The sequence below is a fragment of the Lampetra fluviatilis genome, chromosome 6, assembly GCF_964198595.1.
Source record: "Lampetra fluviatilis chromosome 6, kcLamFluv1.1, whole genome shotgun sequence".
NCBI classification, from domain to species: domain Eukaryota; kingdom Metazoa; phylum Chordata; class Hyperoartia; order Petromyzontiformes; family Petromyzontidae; genus Lampetra; species Lampetra fluviatilis.
Window position 1 is genome coordinate 3,074,364 of NC_136280.1, and position 21,107 is coordinate 3,095,470.

Consider the following 21,107-nt stretch of genomic DNA (forward strand, 5'->3'; position numbering starts at 1 on the left):
CCCGGTAATATGAAGATCGGAGTTTTCGCACGTGGACACACACACACACGTGCGCAAACTATGTAATAATCGCTGCAGCGCGTGATCGTTTCACAACAGACAGCCGATAGACTTCTGTTTGTAGATCACTCAAACCAGCTCCAAGAGGATGTAAGAATTCTCTGTCAGTATTTTACCAAGAACGGGAATTCATTGAGCCTGACAGGAGAAAAAAAACAATGGCATCGCTCATGCGCGATGTCAATTTATATTTCACGACAGGCGGCCTTGGTTTAACACAACGTGAAGCACCGTGCCAATATTTCTGACAATTATCGTGAAAATAAAACTAAACGTTAACCAGACAGCTGTTTCGTTACTCTAATGAACTGTTTACACACCTCACACCTTCAATAGGAATGTTTTTTTTAAGATGTCAGGATTAATTAGTAAGCCACTGCCAGACGACAGAAGAAAAGTGTTACACATCATCTTATTAATACACAAACACTTTCAAGCTAAATATTTCACAATTGTGCATACACCTTAAATACCGGTTAGATCTCAAACTTTTTTTTAAATGGCTGAAACAATTCTCAGAATTTAGTTGCCATAGATTTCAACACGTTTAAGTTACACTAATATTAATTACACCTTAAATATATTTGAAGTCAAGTGGGAGCTATTTATACAAGACCAAATCGGCCAGAATGCACCTGATCTCAGAAGAAGCTAAGCCAAGAATGCGTGTGGATAGTGCATTTGCAGTACAGCAAAATCTATTGTTGTACTGCACTTCTATGCTCCCTGTCCTCACCAACGCGTACTGACCAATGCGGTGACGACATTATCAAACGACTCCCACAACCAGCACAGCATGGAGTGGCCTTCATCCAGCAGTGGATTGAGCCAAAAAGGGCTGTACGTGTTGCACGCGAGATCTTTAAATCATAACGTCTCAAACAATGAAAGAGGGTTGAAAAAACTCGGCGTGCTTAAGCAATAGGCTTGCAAGGATTCTGCCCCTCCTTGTGTCAATGAATTGTCACAAATTAAGAGCGAGAATCGGGTGATGATGAATGAGTGATGTGTCGTCTTTACCATTGTGGCACACGTAGACTCCATAGCGGCTGCAGGTCTTCTATGAACCTGCAGGGTGGTTTCAACGAAACAATCGCACAACACACACGCACAAAGTATACAAATTGGACATCATCAATTCTTACACATACAATTTGATGTTTATTTCGTTTTTGTGCAACAAAAAAAATCAATTTTCATCTCCACATCAATTGAATTCATACATCGTGACTTGCCTGGCATCAAAAGTATTTTTTTTATATATACATGCAATATATCCAATTTATAACATAATTACACTGCTTCAGATGTAGTCATACAAACAAACTCACTTAACCTGAAATGGGCCTATAGAGTAGTTGGAATTTAGTGATTCACTGCCATCCCCTCCCAGGGATAATATTTATCGTCACAATCATAAGTAAATATTTTGTCTTCTCATTTAATACCTTCTCATTTGTATTTAAATTTAGTTTGTCTCATTTGTAAAGATGTATTTGCACTATTGGCCTAAATATTAGCCACAAACACCATGCAACATTGTGTTTGTGCACCGTTTTCAACTCATTCTGTGACAACGGTTGTTTTTGCTGCGATTTCTAATTGCTTCATTGGTGAACTAAATTTTTACGTGAATTATTCTTTTAATTTTAGTGACCCGTGTCGCTCTCACAAATGACACTATAATCCTGTAGTCTTTCAGTTCTCACCTGGTTATCAACAAAATAAACTGGAAACTAACTGTAACATCGGCGAATCATTAGCACGTAATTTGCAGAGATGATCGTAAGTAATACATTTTCACACGTGCAATTCCATGCACTTGTTGCGAGTGTAAAAATCAATTTTAATTGACGCGTAGTGAGCCACACGCTTAGCGCACTCCCTTACATGGTTACCATCACACATCGGACATTCCAAATCGCTCAACCACTGCGACCGCAAACCACCATCAGAGTTAAATCAACCTGTTCATTCCAACTTCTAGCAACTGCCCTAAGGGGCAGCCCTCAACAGTGCGACTTGTCACGGTCATGCAAAGTCACCAATAATAAACGAAAATCATGATGCTGACGATAAAACGTTAACTGGCTAAGACGTCTCACTGCACCACACCGCTTACTGCGCGAATGGCCGTATTAATGCAGGTGGCTTAGCGGGTCTCATAATTTGATATAAACTACGTCATGATCGAAACGCAATACTATATAGCACTTTAAATAAATCCTATAGGTAATTTGAACTGGTCCAGTGGCTTAGCAGTAGAGCGAGCGGCTTGTGATTGGAAGATTATAAATTCAAATCCTGGTTTGGGGTTGACGTCGCCCATCATCCTTCTAGGGTGGATAAAAAAAACTTCAACCTTGTGGGGAAGTCAACAATGGTTGTTTTATGGAGAGACTCACCCCTGCCATAGGAATGTGGAATTTACAATTTTTATGTCGCATGAAAAGAAACGGAACTGAAATAGCTCACGCGTAGGTAACAATGGGGTGTTTGGCACCGTGCATGGGTGGCATTGAACAGTAATGGGAAAGAATTTCATATATATTCACAAAGACAAAGATCCCCCGTATAGCCTTAACAGACTGTTGGGGCAAGTGCGAGCACCGATGAAGGCAGCAACGGCACACGAGCGGGGTGGGTGGCCAGGACTACGCCCGACTACATTAGTCTCCCTCGTGGCAATGTTTACCCAGCACCAGGTACTCAGTTGAGGCTGAGTCGACCTAGGGGAGGCCGAGGACCAGTTCAGTTAATCGTCACTGGTGTTGGCCGTGAGCGGGAATTGAACTCAGGTCGCCAGGTTTTTAGCACGCTAGCCACTACACTACCGCTCCCCCATGTGTGAATGTACACATATACACATATATATTCACACACCAAGAAGAGGGCCCGCCCGGATAAACTATAACAACTTCGCATACCAACCTAATCCGGCCCGGAGCGACACGCGAGAGTAAGCGCTTTGCTCGTTAAGTGTTCACTGAAGCAGCTTCTCAAGGCGTGCTCATCGTGATCACCGTATTTTAACACAAAAAGTTGGGGTGCAAGCACAAACACAGGAAACAATCATCTGAGCGTATTCGTCAAGGCAGCGCGTCGTTTGACGAAAGCATTAACTTTTTACAAGCCGGTATAAGGCCTGAAACCTGGCACGTGGATACCAAAATTACAATCGAGCTTAGCGTCCAATTATTATGCCACTCAGTCTATATATGCCAGAAACAATTGCATGTATATATTCAAAGAGGGGGGGGGGGGGGCCCTCTCCAAAATCTACAACAGCCCTGGGCCTCACTCGAACTGAACCTGGCCGTGCGCGCTTGAGCAAAGCTCAGCTGTGCTCTCCCGCACCTGCTTCTGGCGGAGCTTGGCGATCTGCTGCTCCACCTTGCTGATCTCGCGATCCACGCGCTCCATGTTGTGCAGTAGGTCCTCCTTGGTCAGGCGGCTGGGCGGAGCGTCCGTGTCGTCCGGAGGCTCCTCCGCCGGAGACACCGGCTCCACCTTCAGGCTGAGCGCCGCTACGTTCTGCGCAGGCATGAGCGGCCAGCAAAAAAAAAAAGCGCGCAGGCCATCAGGACAGGTCGGAGTTTACAGCGCAGCGCCAATTAATAATCCACAATTTAGCTCCACCCCCCCCCAGCCAACCCAAGTGTGTTTTTACGGCACTCTGGTTGACCTCTGGATCTATTGACCTTGACCTGACTCTCCCCTCAACAAGTCGAACTCTCCTCCTGACCTCATGTTGTCACAAAGGTGGGATGTCGTAAATGGCTAGCACACCGGACTTCAAATCCAGAGGTCACCGGCTCGATTCCAGAATGGACAAGTTTCTTAAATCTGCCGTGCTCTGTCCACTTAAGCAGTAGCAATGGTTGTACCACAGGACGATCGGCAAGTCGCGTGTGGTGGGGTAAAATATAGGTACCCTCCACCTCTTCCGAGTCGTCCGGCCAGCGTGGAACGGTAGGTCAAAATACCTTCTCGCAGGGCTCTCTATAGGACGCTCATCCTACAGCAGGTGCGTGCACAAGCAATTTCAGGGACTCAACCTTAACCTGAAGCTTGTTAATCGAAAACTATTGGCTCAGTATTCTCGGCTGTGCTGTGCGAGTGTGTTTGGACCGTATGCGCAGATACAACCCAAAAACACATCGGAGAGTCACTCAAATAATGTTTCATACGTCAATGCAGTAAATATGCTACAACGGAGTAACTGACTGATGTTAAAAGTCTCGTTTTATCTCACTGATGAAACCTCAAACTCGTGTCAGGCCACCTGGGACACGGCTTATGTACGTATCTACAACAGAAGAGCCTGTTTGCTCTATGAGTTGCATCTTCCTTTAACCTCACTTCCGTATTGCGTACATTAAGTGCACCTCAAACACGTAGTGAATATTTTGTTTGACTTCCGACAAACTCTTTGTCTGGGGAAACCACCCTCTTAAAAATACCCTCCAGAATTCTTTGTTGGGGTAATAATCAAATAAGCACATTGGTAATCAAAACGCATTATGTGCATCTACAGCTCTTTGTAAGTTCATTGTTGGATGAGGGCCTCCCCCATAACCATGCAGGCCATGGGGGTCAGCTGGTCATACTTCACCATAGAGGTTTTTTGGGTTAGATCGCGCAAATATAAATGTGTTGGCGAACCAGCCACCACCCGACACAGCCAATTAGTAAGGTTTGTCATGTAAATAAAACATGCAAATTCGAATTGTAAATGTTGTGGGTTTACTCTCCAACACACCGGTGTAAACTAGTAATTAATTGGCATGGTTTGTTTATATGACACATTTATATGCTATCGAAACATAGGTTCACCCAAATTAGTAAGAAAATGTCTGCGTTATTTTAGCCGAGTTTTCTTCAACGTGCAGGTTTTTGCAGTCGACGTCATGATCCACAATAATTTTTTGTGTTAGGCCACGAAACAATCTGGCCAAATTTGTGTAATTAAGACAACCTATATCACCAAACACAGACGAATAAATGTAATTATCACGTGCACAATTGCTGAATTTGGTTGTGAGAATTGTTCTTTTACCTTAGCGGTGAGCTGAAATAGTAATAATCGGCGTGTTAAAACGCTTGTTGACAGTGATAATTGAACCTGTTTGCCTGTGTCAGGTGGTAGAGGGGTCTTCAACGACACAAAATTTGGCCAAATCATTTAATGGTTTAACCTCCAAAAAAAATCAAATTACAAACGATGCATATTTTTTACAAATTATACTTCTAGCAGTCGTGGCTTAACGTATTCCTGGGGAAAACACCTGAGGGGCATTGCCCTGCAAAGCAAACGCAAGGGGAGTTCAGCCATATGTACACACCAAAAAACAAAGAGATTGAATTAAAACGGTACGTGTTGAATTTGTGCATGGAAATTAATGCAAAAAATAAACACTTTTAAAACAACACTGTCTGATTCACGTTTCTATGCTTTGCTAAAATTCATCTGTGAAAATAAATCAGGTTAGCAGTAGAACTGGCATAACACTGCTCAATATTTTATTACACAGTTTAATCAGCTACGTTCAATGTCAAAGCCACTTAACACCACAGGTTTTTTTTTTGCTTCATACCCCAGGAGCACAATAATAATTATTCAACAATGAGCACAAACCGTGCCATTTCATAACAGGGATTTCTCAAAAGGAGGGGCCCTTGCACAAATAACAAATTAATGACCACAGCGATCACTTAAATATAATGCATTTTTAAATGTAGGTCTCTAAAAATATTACCCTCCGTGGCAAGGCTCACAGGGGTGAGACACACAAAAGGTCCATTAACTCAAAACCCTTTAAAAATAAATCAGACGGGGAACATTTTTTGAGGTGACTAAATTCTACTCGCTGGCTGCAGTCACGCCAATTCCGAGAATCCCATTTTTTGTTAATCCGTGTACTTGAGCACATTAGATGACATTAGCATTACCTCTACCTGCCGACATACAACAGCTGCCACCACAAAATTTGCTTTTCTTAAATACCGGGGTTTTTTTTTTTAAATACGTGTAAAAAGTAACGAGGGACAATACACGCGGTGCTCCACCATGCAAATATTTAGTGTTCAAGTCTTTAAATAAATATCACAAAGTCCATCAACGCCACACCCCACAAAGAGCTGTTATCAATGTGACTTGACATTAACAAGCCCGAAAACATATCGCATTCGTGGTTTGTAATCCTGGGAACCCAAATGCACCGCGCACTGGCTATCAAATAGCAAAAAGAGCTTACGATTTCATTTTTTGGACAATGCTGCGCATAGCGTACAATGCTTACTGTATTACACAGGCGTCCATTACAACAGAGTTGTGGATGAGAATAACCCTCTACATTTGCTCATGTGTAACGCAGACACATAAATAAAATAAATAAACAGGGGTTCGCAGAACCGCATTGTACAATGAACCTGGCGAACACGAGTTAAATTCTGGACCACGGTTTACATCAGCAAGGAGTGATATCTAAAGTCTTCCTGGGTCACCCCTTCAAATATTCACAATGAGTAAGTGTGGTGAAATTATGGTCTAATAATTCCCATGAGGATGGATTGACAATTATGTCAGAGTGATTTAGAATATTTTCAATTTTTTTTATAAAAAATTATCCTGATTCATACAGATTATAATCTAAGGTATAATCAACTACATTTTTTTTATTGCAATCATTTTTTTTATAATCAGAAAATAGAAAAAATCCTACATTTCCCTAAAAACATCCCAAGAGCCAAAATCCGATTTTTTTTTATAGCAAACTGAAACACAAGCAATTGCTTATGTTGCGATCGAAACGTCGTGATATTTTTATTATTTTTATATCTACGTGGCTTTACCGAAATACCCATAGAATATGTATTCCTGCAGTCACGAAAGCTTTAAGTCAAGATTTAAAACTTAAACTGTTATAGATTTATCTGCACCACCACGTATTTTCGCATGCCTTTCAATAAAAAGTATTTATATCTATATATCATTAATCGTGACTAATAACTGTGACAGTTCATCGCCACATCCCTAAAATTCAAAAGGACTTCATCCATGACAACAAAGAATAGAGGAAACAGCAATAACATCTTGAGTTCTGGGGCGATCTCTTTCCTCCTGTGCGTGAACAAGATGCCCTTATTGGAGAGACAGGGGTCAGGGCAATGCGTTCTGAACCTTTTCTTCCCTATCCCCCTCCCCCATGGCCAGAGAGTGCCAAGCCACGAGACAATCAGGAAGGACAGTGGGTCAGGAAAGGGTTAAAAACACAAAGTTAACTATGACACCACACACAGTTTCTCTTTTCCAATTCTTTCATGTTGAAAAAAAAAACATGCATCATCGTTGAAATGTGGCAATGCTGTTCGGATCTGCAGGGGCCATGATGTTGCAATTGCTGACATACCAGTTCACGTGGAAAGTAACTCCCAAGAGGGCTGCTGTTAATCTTTGAGCTCTATTGTACCACAGAGAGAATTATTTTAAACACGTACCAATTTTGCTCTGCAATTGTTGATTTTTTTTTATCCCCTACTTAATTGCATCGAGACCGCCAAGGCATTTATGTAATTTATTTTGCAAACGTAAATTTTTTTTTAAATAAAACTCCTCCTTTGCTAAGGGAGAGTAAATAAAAATTATTAAACGAACATTTGAAGGTTAGTTATGAAACACCCTGTCAAATCTTCATTCACTGGCATCAGCCAGTAGCCTAATTAGGCTGCAGTATATCTGCAATGCGAAGGATTAGCCTATATGCAATTATCCCGTCTGTTTTTCAGAAATAACTGAAAGCGACCACATGAAAGGGCATCGGCAATTACAAAACATCAAAAAGCCACAACGCTTTATCTCCCCTGCCAGTCCCACCTTCAAATAAATCCGAACAAGCGCCAACACTTCTCAGCATTCCGTTTGTTGCAACACGTGTGTGTCGTGCGGCGGAAACGGGAAGCGGTTTAGAGATACAGACCCGGCCGTGACCCCTCTTGACCCATGAAAGGCCCCCCCCGCGGACAATCGAGGGCGGAGAGACGGGCCAAGCCACGTCGGACACGATTAACGTGACGCCCTCGCTTGCCCTAGCGCCCGGTTACACACGTTGCCACTTCAGACATCCGATCAAATTATCAGCTCGCCGAAACAAACGGGAGCTACGACGGCAACGACCCTGCTCGGCCAGAGATAACTTGGCGGACAGCGACAGGAAAAATATTTGTTATAAACATGGCTGCATTGATAAATATTGCGTAATTGTAATGTTTACTAATTATTCTTTACGCGCGTATGCATCGATTCTGCTATTAAAATCGATTGTTACACGTGCATCTAATCGTCTGTATAGGAACGGATTGTTTTCCATTGTTTGTAGTTTGTTCACGAACCCTGCAGCCACTATAGATTCCACATTAACCATGTGACAAAAAAGGATCAATTATCTTGTCAAATCAGGGCCTTGAATCCTTACAATACATCTAACCGTGACGTGAAAGGATACATCTTTGCACATATAGCAGCTCCATATTTTGTATTACTCCAAAGATCTCGGAATTTTCCGTGACAAGACAACTTTCACCTCATTAATGAAGACGACAGCCTCTAACCAAGCCAGTTGCAACAAAAACAGAAAGTGCAACCCAAAACACCAGGGATCTTATTTTGGAAATAATTACCAAGATGGTTGCCAAAAATTACAAAAGATAAATGTATTTATGTTTTAGAAAAAAAAGTGTCACCCACTATTTGTAACCTTGTTTATCTCGTCCATACTGCCAACCACTGGTCCTGTGTTATTTATATACAAATATATAATTATCTATTTGCCAATTTTGCTCCGATTGTGTTATCGGCATCCCGTCATGAAACAAGAGGATCAATTCGGATCTCTCACAGAGCCGTGCACCCCCCTCTTCGTGTTAAAAGAGCATGCGCCCACGGAAATGGATATCACAGATCTACCATCCCGGAAATCCCTTCCGAATGACATTTGGTCCACCCCATAGGGGGGTCAGCCCCGAAGAGTTGACACGGCCGCCTTCCACCATGCACTGTGTGGGTGGTGATTCAGTCGCGTAGACCACATCAGCTCATCTGGCCCGTGGGTGGGAATCGGTGCCGTTGGAGTGCTCGTTTTGTCAGACGGGGCTGATCATTTGATCGGATGTCTAAAGCGGCAGCGCGCGTACCGAGTGACGGCCGCTAGGTCAGGCAAGCAAGCGCGTCGCTGTCAACGTTTTTCGTGCCGTTGGACCGTGGGCTGGGCAGCATTAGGACAAAGAAAAAGAGGGGCTTAGCATGCACTGGGAAAATTAGAAGCCTGGTTAAGCCTGGACCTTGGGGGCAATCGGACCAGGTTTCGGAGGTAAATCAGTTGTTTTAAAATATCAACAGCAGCAATTTCGCACTAATGCACTACCAATAGACCGATTTGTTTTTGGTACCAAGATAAAACAGCTCTTATCTTGTAGATAAATACCAAGGCTGTGTGTCCCAGGTTGGCCTACATACATTTGTAGCTTAAATCAAGAATGAAGAGTTACAATAAAGCCGATTTGTGGAATTGTGCTCACAATAATACACTGGTTATATTATTAGCTGCTCCCCACCCATAGGGGGCCAGTGGCTCAGGAACTCAGGTGACTGCAAATGTTGTCAGGTAGACGGATTGCTTTAAGACGCAATAAACCAGATGGCAGATTCTTTATCTTCACCCTCATTCTACATAGGTAAACACTACATGTTTTTATCGCCTAGGACATGTACGTTTCATCTTGGCCAACCAATCCTGCCCACTCCTTGGACAATCAATCTTCCCACCCCTAACCCCCCCCCCATCATTACCCTTGATGATCGTGAGCTGTACGAAAAAAACATGGGAGTGCCTTTAACGTGGTGAGCCCCACCATAGCACTCCTACAATATCACTGCACTCACGTTGGTGCTAAAAAGAATCACTTATTGATTTATAATCCTGAACCTTGGCAAGTTCTCGAATCGCTGGGGGACGGGGTGTGATGGGGTTAGTGGAAGGGAGAAATCGTGCCTCGAACTGTGTCGATCGTACCTCTTTCACCTCCACCTGGCGCGCGGGATGCTCCGAGCGGCCGTGGAAAGGCTCAGGGCAGGGGTAACAAGCCTCCAGCCCCATGTCTATGCGTGGCCGCTTCACTCCGAGGTCTCCCTCCACCGGAGAAAAATAGGGCGGCTCTTCGAACCGGCCCCTTTGATCCGGCGACCTGTGCACAAGAACGGAGGTCCATCATCGGACATGCTCTATCCATGGCTGGTTGTCACCGTCTCTCGCGTTCTCAAGATACAGCAATCCAGCACATTCGCTCATCTCATTGCTCCATCTGCCTGGTGGTCATCTCCTCTCAGGCAAGGTGTTCTCCTCCTTTGGCTGCCACTCAGTTGTTCACCATGACTCACCATTCATCCCTTCTGTCAATGTCTCCTGCCCAATGCCACTCACTTTCATGGGCAATCAACAAGACGTCGCTAACTCGCGTTTGTTGTCATATCCAAGCGTTGGTCTGTCTCTCAGTGTAATTCTCGGAATGTGGAAAACAAAGAAAATGGAATAAAACCTGAAAATGTTGAAAATTAACCTGCATGAAAGCTTTTCAAATGTTAGGTTTTTAGCGACCAATGGCGTAGTCCTTTAAATGTCAACAATGCTAGGTTCGTAAAAGATTCACACGTTAAGAGGGAATGTAATATTAGACTTCAAAAGAAATCCGATTGAGTGTTCTGTTGCAATGCAATTTGTCAAAACATTACATTAGAAAACACACACAGGGACACACTGAAATAAGTGAAATAGCCAACATTGTAGTTCTATACTCTCATTTCAATTAGGTATAAAGAATAGCATCTGTGGGGATGGCCAGGCAGGTTGGGGGGAGGGTAATGGGTAAGAGACACATGAATAGCTCCAACACAGAAGCAGCAACTTCGTTTCTTTTATGACGTCACCACAGCGCTGGTAAAATTCCGCCAATATCGCAGCGCCTCGCAGAGGCAAATTTTCCAAATATCGAAAATTATCCCTGCAGAAGAGTCTACCCCGGTCTCTGAGTTATCAGCAGCCTAAACAAAATAAACCTGAAACTTCTTAATTTTCTAATTTGACAAATTTGGATCCAGAAGCAAACACACAATGGCCACCTCTTTCGAATGACCTCAGGGGATCCCTTTAACCTCCAGTCAAGCATAAGGTGTGTATTATTACAGTTATTATACCCACCGCATTAATTAGGGTGGCCACTGGATTCAAACCACGAACCTCTGCAACAAGCAGCTGACGTGCAACGGCTGTACCACGTCAACGCCCACAGTGAAGAAGAGAGGGACACAAGACAGCCGATGTTTTGCGTTGCTCGTGAGCGCAATGAAGAGAGGGAGACATGGCTAATACCAGTCGAGGTTGAGGTGGAACTCTGGTAGCAGGGACGGTCTCCGGCGCCCGGGTTGGGGGCGCGCCATCCCGGCGTGGAAAGCGCCAAAGTCCTGGTGCTGCGGTACGCGGTAGTCGGCCACTTCAACCTTCTGTGACGACACCGCCACACACACACACGCCACAGAAACCGCACCGGTTAATCGCAACCGCTCGGACAAGCAGCCGTCACCTCACTCAAGTTTGTGTATTCCTAGACTGGCGTTGCGCAACTGCGATCGTCGCGATTGTTAACGATTCATTGATTCATCGATTAAAACTGAGACTTCACGTCGGTGATACTTTCAACAATTTGTTGCACACAAGAGTCGCTTATGTTGCACGAGATTGGTCGAGTGGTTATTCAACACCGTGCAGATTCACGCAGCCATGAGACATTTCTATATTCACCACTAGGGCATAAAAAAAATTTATGGTGAGAAACATTGAAGTACAGTGATGCAATAGATGTTGCTGCACTGCGCTCTACCGCCGACAACATAACCCAGTTACCCTATAATAATACCTGTTATTCCAAGGTGGCTGCCCATCTAAGCACGAGCCTGAGCTCTGGCGCAATCGGGGGCTTTCACGTTATTTGGGTTAAAGGCTTATGTAAGTTTATTTGAATGTTATTCCTCTATGGGTATGTGATTTCTCTGGGTATTATAGATTCCTCACACATACAAAGCATTCATTATGGACCTGGACAAACATTTCCAATGAAGAACCATCCTGTAAGTGTTCAAAATTAGCGAGGCTTCCCTGAGCAAATGAAGGACGTCGTTATCATTATTAATGTTGGTAACAAAGATCAAGAGCCTAAAATGTTGTTGTTTTCACGCGATTATAATTTTAGAAGTCTTACTGGCTGGCTTACTGGCTGGCTTCCTGGCTGGTTAGCGCACAGGTGATGTCACCACGCACACCTGCGTGATGACGTCACCTGAATCCGACAGCGTTGAGCTGGATTCCTGCCGTCAATCCTCTCACCGCCCACTCTCAAAAACCCTGCCGTGTATCAGGATTAAGTCTTACTGAAAAATATCTTTCGAGGTATCAATGAACAACAATGAATAGTTTTAACAATCAATTGATTAATTGTTATTAACGTAACTCAAAACGAGGCCACCGTGTGCCGCGTCGAGGTCAAAATGTACCCAATTTGCAACAAAAAAATGGTCTAAATTTGCAAGAATTAGAAAAATTACCCACAAATTACTCAATTCCATAAGCCACATCACTCCCCCACAGGTAGACCTTACCCCCAGCACCTGCCCGATAACCCTGCCCAAAAAGACCGACATGAAAACCAAATGTACCCAATTATTATAGTTACAACTATAACGCAAATGTGTTGACATTTCTATTCTCTGCACGGACGAAAAAAATCCCCCCCATTAAAGTTTTCACTCTCTACGCTTCCGTCATTTGAGATATGTAGAGCATTTTGAAGGTCCACCACCGGCCAAGCACGGTATTCCAGCCCAAGCTAAGCACTTCATTGATGTGGGTATATTTAGAGACAAGGCACTCACACACGCGAGTGTCCCCTAAAAATAACAGCCAGTTTCTGCAAACGCCGCTGTTCATCCCTCAATAACATTTCTTACAGGCCTTTGCCAATCCACTGCTGGATGAAGGCCTCCCCCCTTGCTATTTTGATCATGGGCCTTTTGTTTGCCCCTATTTCACCACGCTGGCTAGTCAATGCAGGATGGTTAAAGTGGGAACTGGACAATATCAGATATAAACACAGCACTGATGTTAGCTGTGGCCAGGAATCAAACTCTGCTTCCTGGATTGATGGCTCGGTGCTATATAATGAACGGAGCGATACATCTATCTATATGAAGCGCTAAAATCACCTAATTAAAGCTACCATGTATAATAACTTTCAATTACCCTGCTGTAACAAGTTCTGAAACCAATTAGCAAGAACGAATGGCTTTTAATGTTTACTGTGCACATTAAGACAAATGCACGTGATTAAAATGTGAATCTCTTAATTCCACATAAAGATTTGTTTTATCATTTACAATTAAGATCATCAGCCATGATCATTCCACTGTTGGATGAAGGCACCCCCCACTCCCCAAGGCATCGGATATCTCTCATGGTTTTGAAAACACATTCCTGCAGAGGGAGCTGGTAGGAACGTTGGGTTGCTCGGTCAATGGCCAGGGTCAACGGCGGCGTGGTGTATTCCGCAAATATGCCCGACTGAGGGCGGGCACAAGCCGGCGTGAGTAAGTTAAACATTGAGTTTTATAAGGGCACCACGGGGTGACCAGCCCCTCCCCCCCACCCAGCCCCACCCCCCACCCAGCCCCACCCTCCCTACCCAGCCCCTCCCCACCCAGCCCCTCCCCACCCAGTGCAGGATTTCGAAGGCGAGAAGTGTCGGGCATGGGAGCATAGAAGTACAGCACAACAATGGAATTTTCTGCGCTGCCCTCTGCAGCCCACAATGAATCCCTGCAGCGCAGACGACAAAAACCGAACACCGGTCATCCTCGCAGCGGCTTTTGGCTACCCGTCTGGAAAGGCTCTTCCTTCCGATATAAGGAAGCCCCTGAAAGTATGCACTTTTAAATCTAGATTGAAAACTCATTTGTTTAGAACTGCTTGTTTTTAGTTTGTTGTCCTTCCCCCACACCTCCGATTAGCACGGTTAGCTACATACAGTGCGAAAGAAGTTCAACATACATAGACACATAAAAATGCACGGCGATCGGCAATCTGAGCACTCTCCAGTCCCATCCCTGATTAGCCTCCGCAAGTCTGATGAGATAGAGTGCTGCTTTTGGTCACAGACGTACATTATACGGGTGCCTGTAATTTTAGGGGTTCTTTTCGTGAGCGCCGGAGTTGGCTGTGAAATCTGACACAGCCGAGGCTTGGCAGTTGGCCCTGCAAGCCGAGCAGAGAGAGAGAGGGCCACACAGCTAGACGCCCTTGCCAGCAAACAGGAAACCAGAGTTTTGGCAGCCACTGACGGGGTGGGGTGGAGATCCGAGGCAAGGGGGGGGGTGCAAGTGGTTGCGGGAGACAGGGGGCAATGACCTTTCGCCTCACTTTTACCGCTCGCGCACATGCCTCTGTGCCGCGTTACCGCAAGGCCAGATGTGCGCAGCTCCGCAAGATTAAGATGACGGCATGGCGCTCGCAGCAGTGCTTTTATAGCCAGAGCGGTGGTGGGCAAATACCTCCCAGGTCAAAGACCTCAACGCAATAATATCCTTCGACTCAAAGCTAAAGAATTGCAGAAATGCTCGGCAAAGACGTCAAAAGAACCCACGTGTGAAAGCGTGTATTCAAACCAGTAATGATTTATAGTTTCCCTCACATTCCAACCAGAGATGTGTGATGCACCGTCACAATCCGAGATCGTGATTTGATTCAAGAATCGCTGTTAATTTCTGTCTCGTTTGCACTGTCTCTACGTCCTGTCTCATTTGTGCCGTTTGCATTGTCTCTCATTTCATCTCACCCATTTCGATTGCTACTTAATCGATTTTCAAAGAAGATGAATAACTCGAAAATAATACAATTTATTGTACACGTCGTAAGTATAATAATAGTTTATGGTTCGATCATTCCCCTAATACAGACAAGGCAGGTGTATCTGCTGTGCCAAACCCAAAGATGACATCACGCCCGACGGAATTCTTGGGAGTCGACTTTTACCAATGACCAACAGAGAACCTCTCTGCCGAATCAGGCCACGAAAACAAATCACTCTGGGAAATTCACAAACTGTATAAAAAAAATCGAAAACGGACACAGATTTGCTATTTCAGGCAGCGCCACTGGTCATAGTAACTCATGGAGCTCTCTGAGAGAAGCGTTTAATCTCAACACGAGCGCTCCACAGTGGATAAGGTTACTGTCAAGTCACCGAAGCAAGGAACTAAATATAGAAATGACACTTTGTCCTCACAAAGCCCCCCCCCCAGGCCCTTTACACGGCTCTTCTAAAACGGCTCAGGAAATTGTGCGCGCTGTGTGTCAGCGTCTCACCTGTGCAAGTCAACCTGTTTTACCACCTACGAAAAACAATGAGGGGACTTGTGTACTGTAATCACGTCACGCTGCGTAATGTTACAGATGCTGAATGTTGCCGCGTGCACACAGTGCCGTGGTTATTCAGGCTAATTGGAACCCCCGCCCCCCAGAGTAAAGCATGCGCCTGTAAGTAATGAGAAACGTTCCTTTACATAAATTGTGTGTTTAGTGTTTGATTATGCCTACAGGTATATCTAAATACGCGCGCTGCACAATGGGTGAGATTTGGAGAACACTTCAGCAAAAAATGCTACTTAAGCCATCTAAACTGCTTTTTTATATATAAAAAACATAACGCCGACGCACATTTATTCTCAGGCCAAGCTTAATCAATTATCGAAAAGAATACTTAATGGCCCTTGGTCCCTTCCAGCACTGAACAAAGGCCCCCCCCCACACCCTATCAGCCATATGGGGGTTGTTTTTTATCATACTTTATCAATCCGGTCAACGAGGATTGTTAAAGGGGCAGCCCAGCAGCAGTTAAAGATAGAATTCGCCAGCAATTTAAACCATAGCGGCAGTGAGTTAAGGACTGTGTTATATAGTGCCAACCATAAACTCAACTATAATGTAAAAAAACGCACCAAAAATATATATACCCCATGAAACCACAAATAGGGTTTCCATACAGAGCGCCAATTTGTAAATTAGTGCCTAATTGTTGGTTAAAGATTTCAAAAAGAAGCCACAGGCGAGGCTGGCAATTAAACCACTGCACTGTTGCACGAAAACTACTGAAAAAAACTGACGAATTATACCATTTAAACATCTTAGGCTCTGGTATGCACCGAGTTTTTTTTGTTGTCCAGGTACTCAAGTTTCCTCTGTCATGCAAAATAATGTTACAAAGGAACTAGTCAAACAGCCCAATATTGTAGGAACCTCCGAAAAAGGTCCAGAGACGTGGCGAGTTCTTGCCTTGATTTAAGCAAGTATTATGAAATTACAAATGCACATTCCACTATTTCAAGTGCAACGTATAAACACTGATACTTGAAAATAATAAAAATGTTCAGCTCTTTGTCACGCAACTGCTGAGTGTAGGCCTCCCCATCGCCCGCCCCTGCCCCCACCACAACGCATTTATTATTATAAAGAAATTATCAAATGTCCCAATGCAGGACCCAGCTGCATAAGTGTTCAGCTTCGGTGTTTCCTAAATAAATAATTGTTTTTATTATATTTCAAGCACCAGTTGCTTCCAAGAACGCCTCATATCAAAATCAATTCATGACAGAAATAACAGCAGCTATTGATTTGCAAATGCCAGTGAGCTGCGGTAAAAAAAATGAGCAGATTCAATTGATTTTCGTGTCCACTTGTGACTGTGTGTTTTTGTTGATCTTGCCCTCACTCCGTTAAGGCCCAACAAAGGATTGCATATAATTGCTCCTGTTTTATTACACCCAAGGCAGAACTGTGGCAAAGTGGTTCAGGAACTGCATCGATAAAATCGGCGACCCGAGCTGAAATCCCCAACAAGTGATGATAATGAGCCGATCCCGTGGCACGCACGCCTTCGCCAGCCTGCTCCGATCAGCCTGGTGAAAGTATGGTCAAATGTCTAAGCTTGGTCAAAAGACTCCATCAAATCAAAAGTAAATGATGAACGGAAAACGGCTGTGCAGAGAACTGTGGATCACAAGCCGGTACTGCACAGCCATATTACTTTTAAGTGCGTGAAACATGCTCTGCAGCTAAAAATGTTGCGTAGAATATGGTCTATCGTGATACCAGTGTGAACTTTACACAGTCTGTAATGACACCCACAAGTATAATATGGAAACACACGGGTCAATATAAATTCCAATGTACACGTTTCTCTCAAGATACCAGCACGAATGCTACAGAAAAATGCAAGTCTGTGGGTAAAACTCGTTTGCAGACGTCTGATGATCGTTTTACGATCGCTGCTACCATGGTTACTGTTCCTATGAACCTTACTCCTCGATTCCTCAGCCCATGTGGAGCATTCAACCTACCAGACCGTTTCGCCTCATCCACGCTACGTTCAACAGGAAAACTGCACTTCTCTCTCTTGCTTCTTTCCCCGGGACTAACTCCACTGAGGAATTTCCTCCCATGGTCACTTTCCCCTCGCACTTATAACCTCCCTCAATCCAATATTGAAGAGAGGAAAATGATCGATTGTTGCTGGCTGCATGCCGTTTTGGGCCAGTGCTCGGCAACCAGATTCTTGCAGTCCGTCGCGATAATGGCACGTCGACTTACGGAGGCGGCATTTACGGGCAGTAGTGATAACAGCGCCAGTAGTGATAACAGCACGTAGCATACACACAAAAACCAACAGCCTGTAGTGATAACAGCGCGTAGAGACGAAGGAGACGAGCGGTCTGTAGAACTACAAAAGACACATGGAGTGCCGCGTGATACCAGCAGCCTACAGCACAGCCCCAGCAACTTCAACGCATCCCCCCCCTGCCCCCACCACTTTGCTGCCCCTCCCTGCCCTTGTGCGCTCCCGAAAAAAAAAACTATTTTGTTCCGCCGCCTCGAGGCGGAGTTTTGAGCCAAGTCCCTGGGAGCTAAGGCATGTCAACGCCTGCCGTTCCTGACGGGCCAAAGCGCCGACAGCGGCGTTTTCCCAGAATGAGGTCTGGACTCAGTAAGTCGAGGACCCTTACTCGTTTCCGCACAGCAGCTCCAATTTTTATTTTTACCTTTTTATACGTGTTAATATTACTGCTATATTCTTAGGTTTTTTGTCGGTAAAGTCACGTAGGTAAAAAAATTTAAATTAATAAATAAAGTAAAATTAAAATAAAAATCACGACGTTTCGGAGGCAACACAAGCTTCCGTCTTCAGGTGGAACCGTCACAGCACGATTGCTGTATCAAGTAATTTTTTACCTACGTGACTTTACCTAAAAAACCTAAGAATATGAATCCTTGCAGTCACGAAAGCTTCAAATCTAGAATTACTGCTATATTGTATTATTTGATGCCGTAGTTCAGTCTTACTTTTTTTATAACTGCACAGCTTCATTCTCAGCAGTCATTCTTTTTATTTCATTTAATTCACAACCAATCGTCGATCCACTGCTGAATTGGACACCTCCCTACTTTTTGAGGGTCGTGGAGATTATCTGTGCCGGTAAAGGGCATGCCCCCAAGGCCCGTTTCAGAGATCCCGCAACCACTGGCCAGGGAATTAAACTCGGGTCACCAGGTTCATTGCGATAGTTTAACTATTGCAGCACTGCTCGACATCCAATTTATAGCCCCCAAGTCAATCCACTGCTGGATTGGATAACTGCCAGGGTATTGAGTCATGGTTGTCAATAATTTAAAGATTGTGATAAATGCTGTGGGTGTTTTTCCCGCTCCTCAGAAATTAGCTGCGACGCCACAGTTGGTTGTCCAACAAATTATATTGAATTGTACAAAAATACCTCCACCGCTGTGTGGGTTGTGCTAAGGTTTAGTTCATTTTGTTCAGCATATGGTTACCTTGGGAAAATATCTCGTTGCTGTTCTTATTTTCAATTCTATTTTACAGCAAAAATAAACTGATGGGTTAAGATGTATGGTTTTCTATAATGGCGAGAAATGCATTCCTGCAAGCCGACAGTATCACTGTTGCTTTTTTTTCTCATTGGTGGCCAATGCGCAATAGACCCATCTCACATGCAGCGTGCCTGAACACCGAGTGCTGGGCATGTAACGATGGAAACATCAAATTCAATTCCTGGGCCCATGCATTCAATCATACACTAATCAATTACGGAGGGGCCTCCACGAGGTTTCTGTTCTTGAAGATCAGCGCAAAAGTAGAATTCGTAGAAACTATGTATGTATTTTGGGGAAAAAATGGCATCGTGTCCGACTGAACATAAAAATGAAAATGTTTCATAACGTTAATCTTGTACTGTACACGTCAACAACATCCATATACTTAATAAAAATTGTATAATAGAAATATACAAATAATACAACGAAACATAAGAAAAAGAAAATTAAACACGTCATTAAATTACTGTAAATGTGGAAGTTTTATTTACCTTGGATGATGATCAGGGTGTAAATGATGAGGGTGGTGTTGGAGAGCAAGTCTCTCCGAGTCTCTACAAGTCTCTCCAAGCCCCTCAAACAACTCTACTTTCTGAGCTAAACTAATCACTCCTTTCTGCCTCTTACTCTTGCCCTCACTTCCTCCACCTCGCTCGACGCCTTGACCCCATGGTCAAAATTAAACAACAAAAACACCACCACCAAATGAGGCAAAAATTGCACAAAAGGCAACGGGCACTTGAACGGTAAAAGCTTCAAGCGTGTGGATCGCGGCACGACTGATACACCAAGGCTCAGGTGCACGCACCCACGCGATGTTGCCAAATCACGAATAGTCGAAGGAGGAAAAGGTGCAAAAACCTAAACTGGTATGCAAATGTCAAAAAAAATCTCAAGTACGACGGAATTTCGCGAAATAAATATCCGCGAGTTAATAGGTTTTACTGGATTTACAATTGGTGAAAACTACATGCCAATGTTATGATGCTACAATTAGGCCATGGGAGGTAACAAAAGGAAATGTACAAATGAGTTAGAAAAAAAAACATGCAACCGCAAAAGTACAAAAAATATATTCTTAGATCGAATCATGCCCACCAAAATTCGTGACACAAGCTAGAAATTGAGTAAGAGGTGAAATATCATCATTAGCCAGTCATCTATTAGTCTTGGGAACTAACAATCCTCGGATTTGTGTCCATGTCTTGGACTTGTATTCGTGATGCGCTGCACACATTTATTGCACGTAATAAATTGGGAGTTATAATTATCCTCCGAGCCATCCACACCCAAGCTTATTTCATCAACGCCATATCTGCGGTGGCCATCCTCTCGAGCGTGTTCCCTCCTCACCACTCGCTCGTAAACTCTCAAACACCGGCCATCATACGTCCGAGCGACGTGTCATGTCCAAGCCTACTTAATATTCTTAACAGTCAATACGACATCTCTAACCTGCGTTTGGAATCTCTCGTGTTCCTGTCTTGTAATGGAATTCTAAGCATGTGCACCTTTAGAAATATTTACCCGCTTCTCAGCTTACAATAACAAATCAGACAGGTAAAAAAAAATACGTATGCATGGATAATTATGTAACGCTTTCCAATACGTGTTTGGCCTCGAAAAATGTCATTACCAGTTGGTGAGCTGTTAAGGCAGATCACGCTTGCATATTTTCAGGCATTTATTTTTGTTATGCTGTCTAAGTTTTGGGCAACCCTTTGATCAATTTGGCTTGTTTTCAAAAGCAACACAACTTTACACTACAGCTTCATCCATATGGGGTCATTCTCCAAGAGTTATCTTGCCTGCCTAACGCGTAGGCTTTTGCGACGAATATCATCCACGCCAAAGTTTTTTTGGGTTAGATCGCGTAAATATATTGCCCGCCCCCCCTCTATGGATGGACAGCCGGACAGAGCTAACGCATAAACGATTTTAATTCCCGTCGGACCACCACAACAACAAGAAAAACGACGGTGGCGCTGTAGAGAAGAGGGCAGT

At 43.9% G+C, this 21,107-nt stretch overlaps 1 protein-coding gene across 14 annotated transcripts in view; it reads right to left on the bottom strand.

The window, feature by feature from the left end:
• LOC144933042 (nuclear receptor corepressor 1-like) overlaps positions 1-21,107 on the bottom strand; it is a 180,470-nt gene that overhangs the window by 92,877 nt on the left and 66,486 nt on the right. For all 14 annotated transcript variants that reach the window (XM_078857504.1, XM_078857505.1, XM_078857503.1 and 11 more), the window contains 4 exons: positions 11,484-11,614; positions 10,131-10,302; positions 3,418-3,594; positions 1,081-1,128 (listed from right to left, as the gene is read on the bottom strand). In XM_078857504.1, coding sequence (XP_078713630.1) covers positions 1,081-1,128; positions 3,418-3,594; positions 10,131-10,302; positions 11,484-11,614 — 528 coding nt within the window. The remainder of the gene's footprint in view (positions 1-1,080; positions 1,129-3,417; positions 3,595-10,130; positions 10,303-11,483; positions 11,615-21,107) is intronic.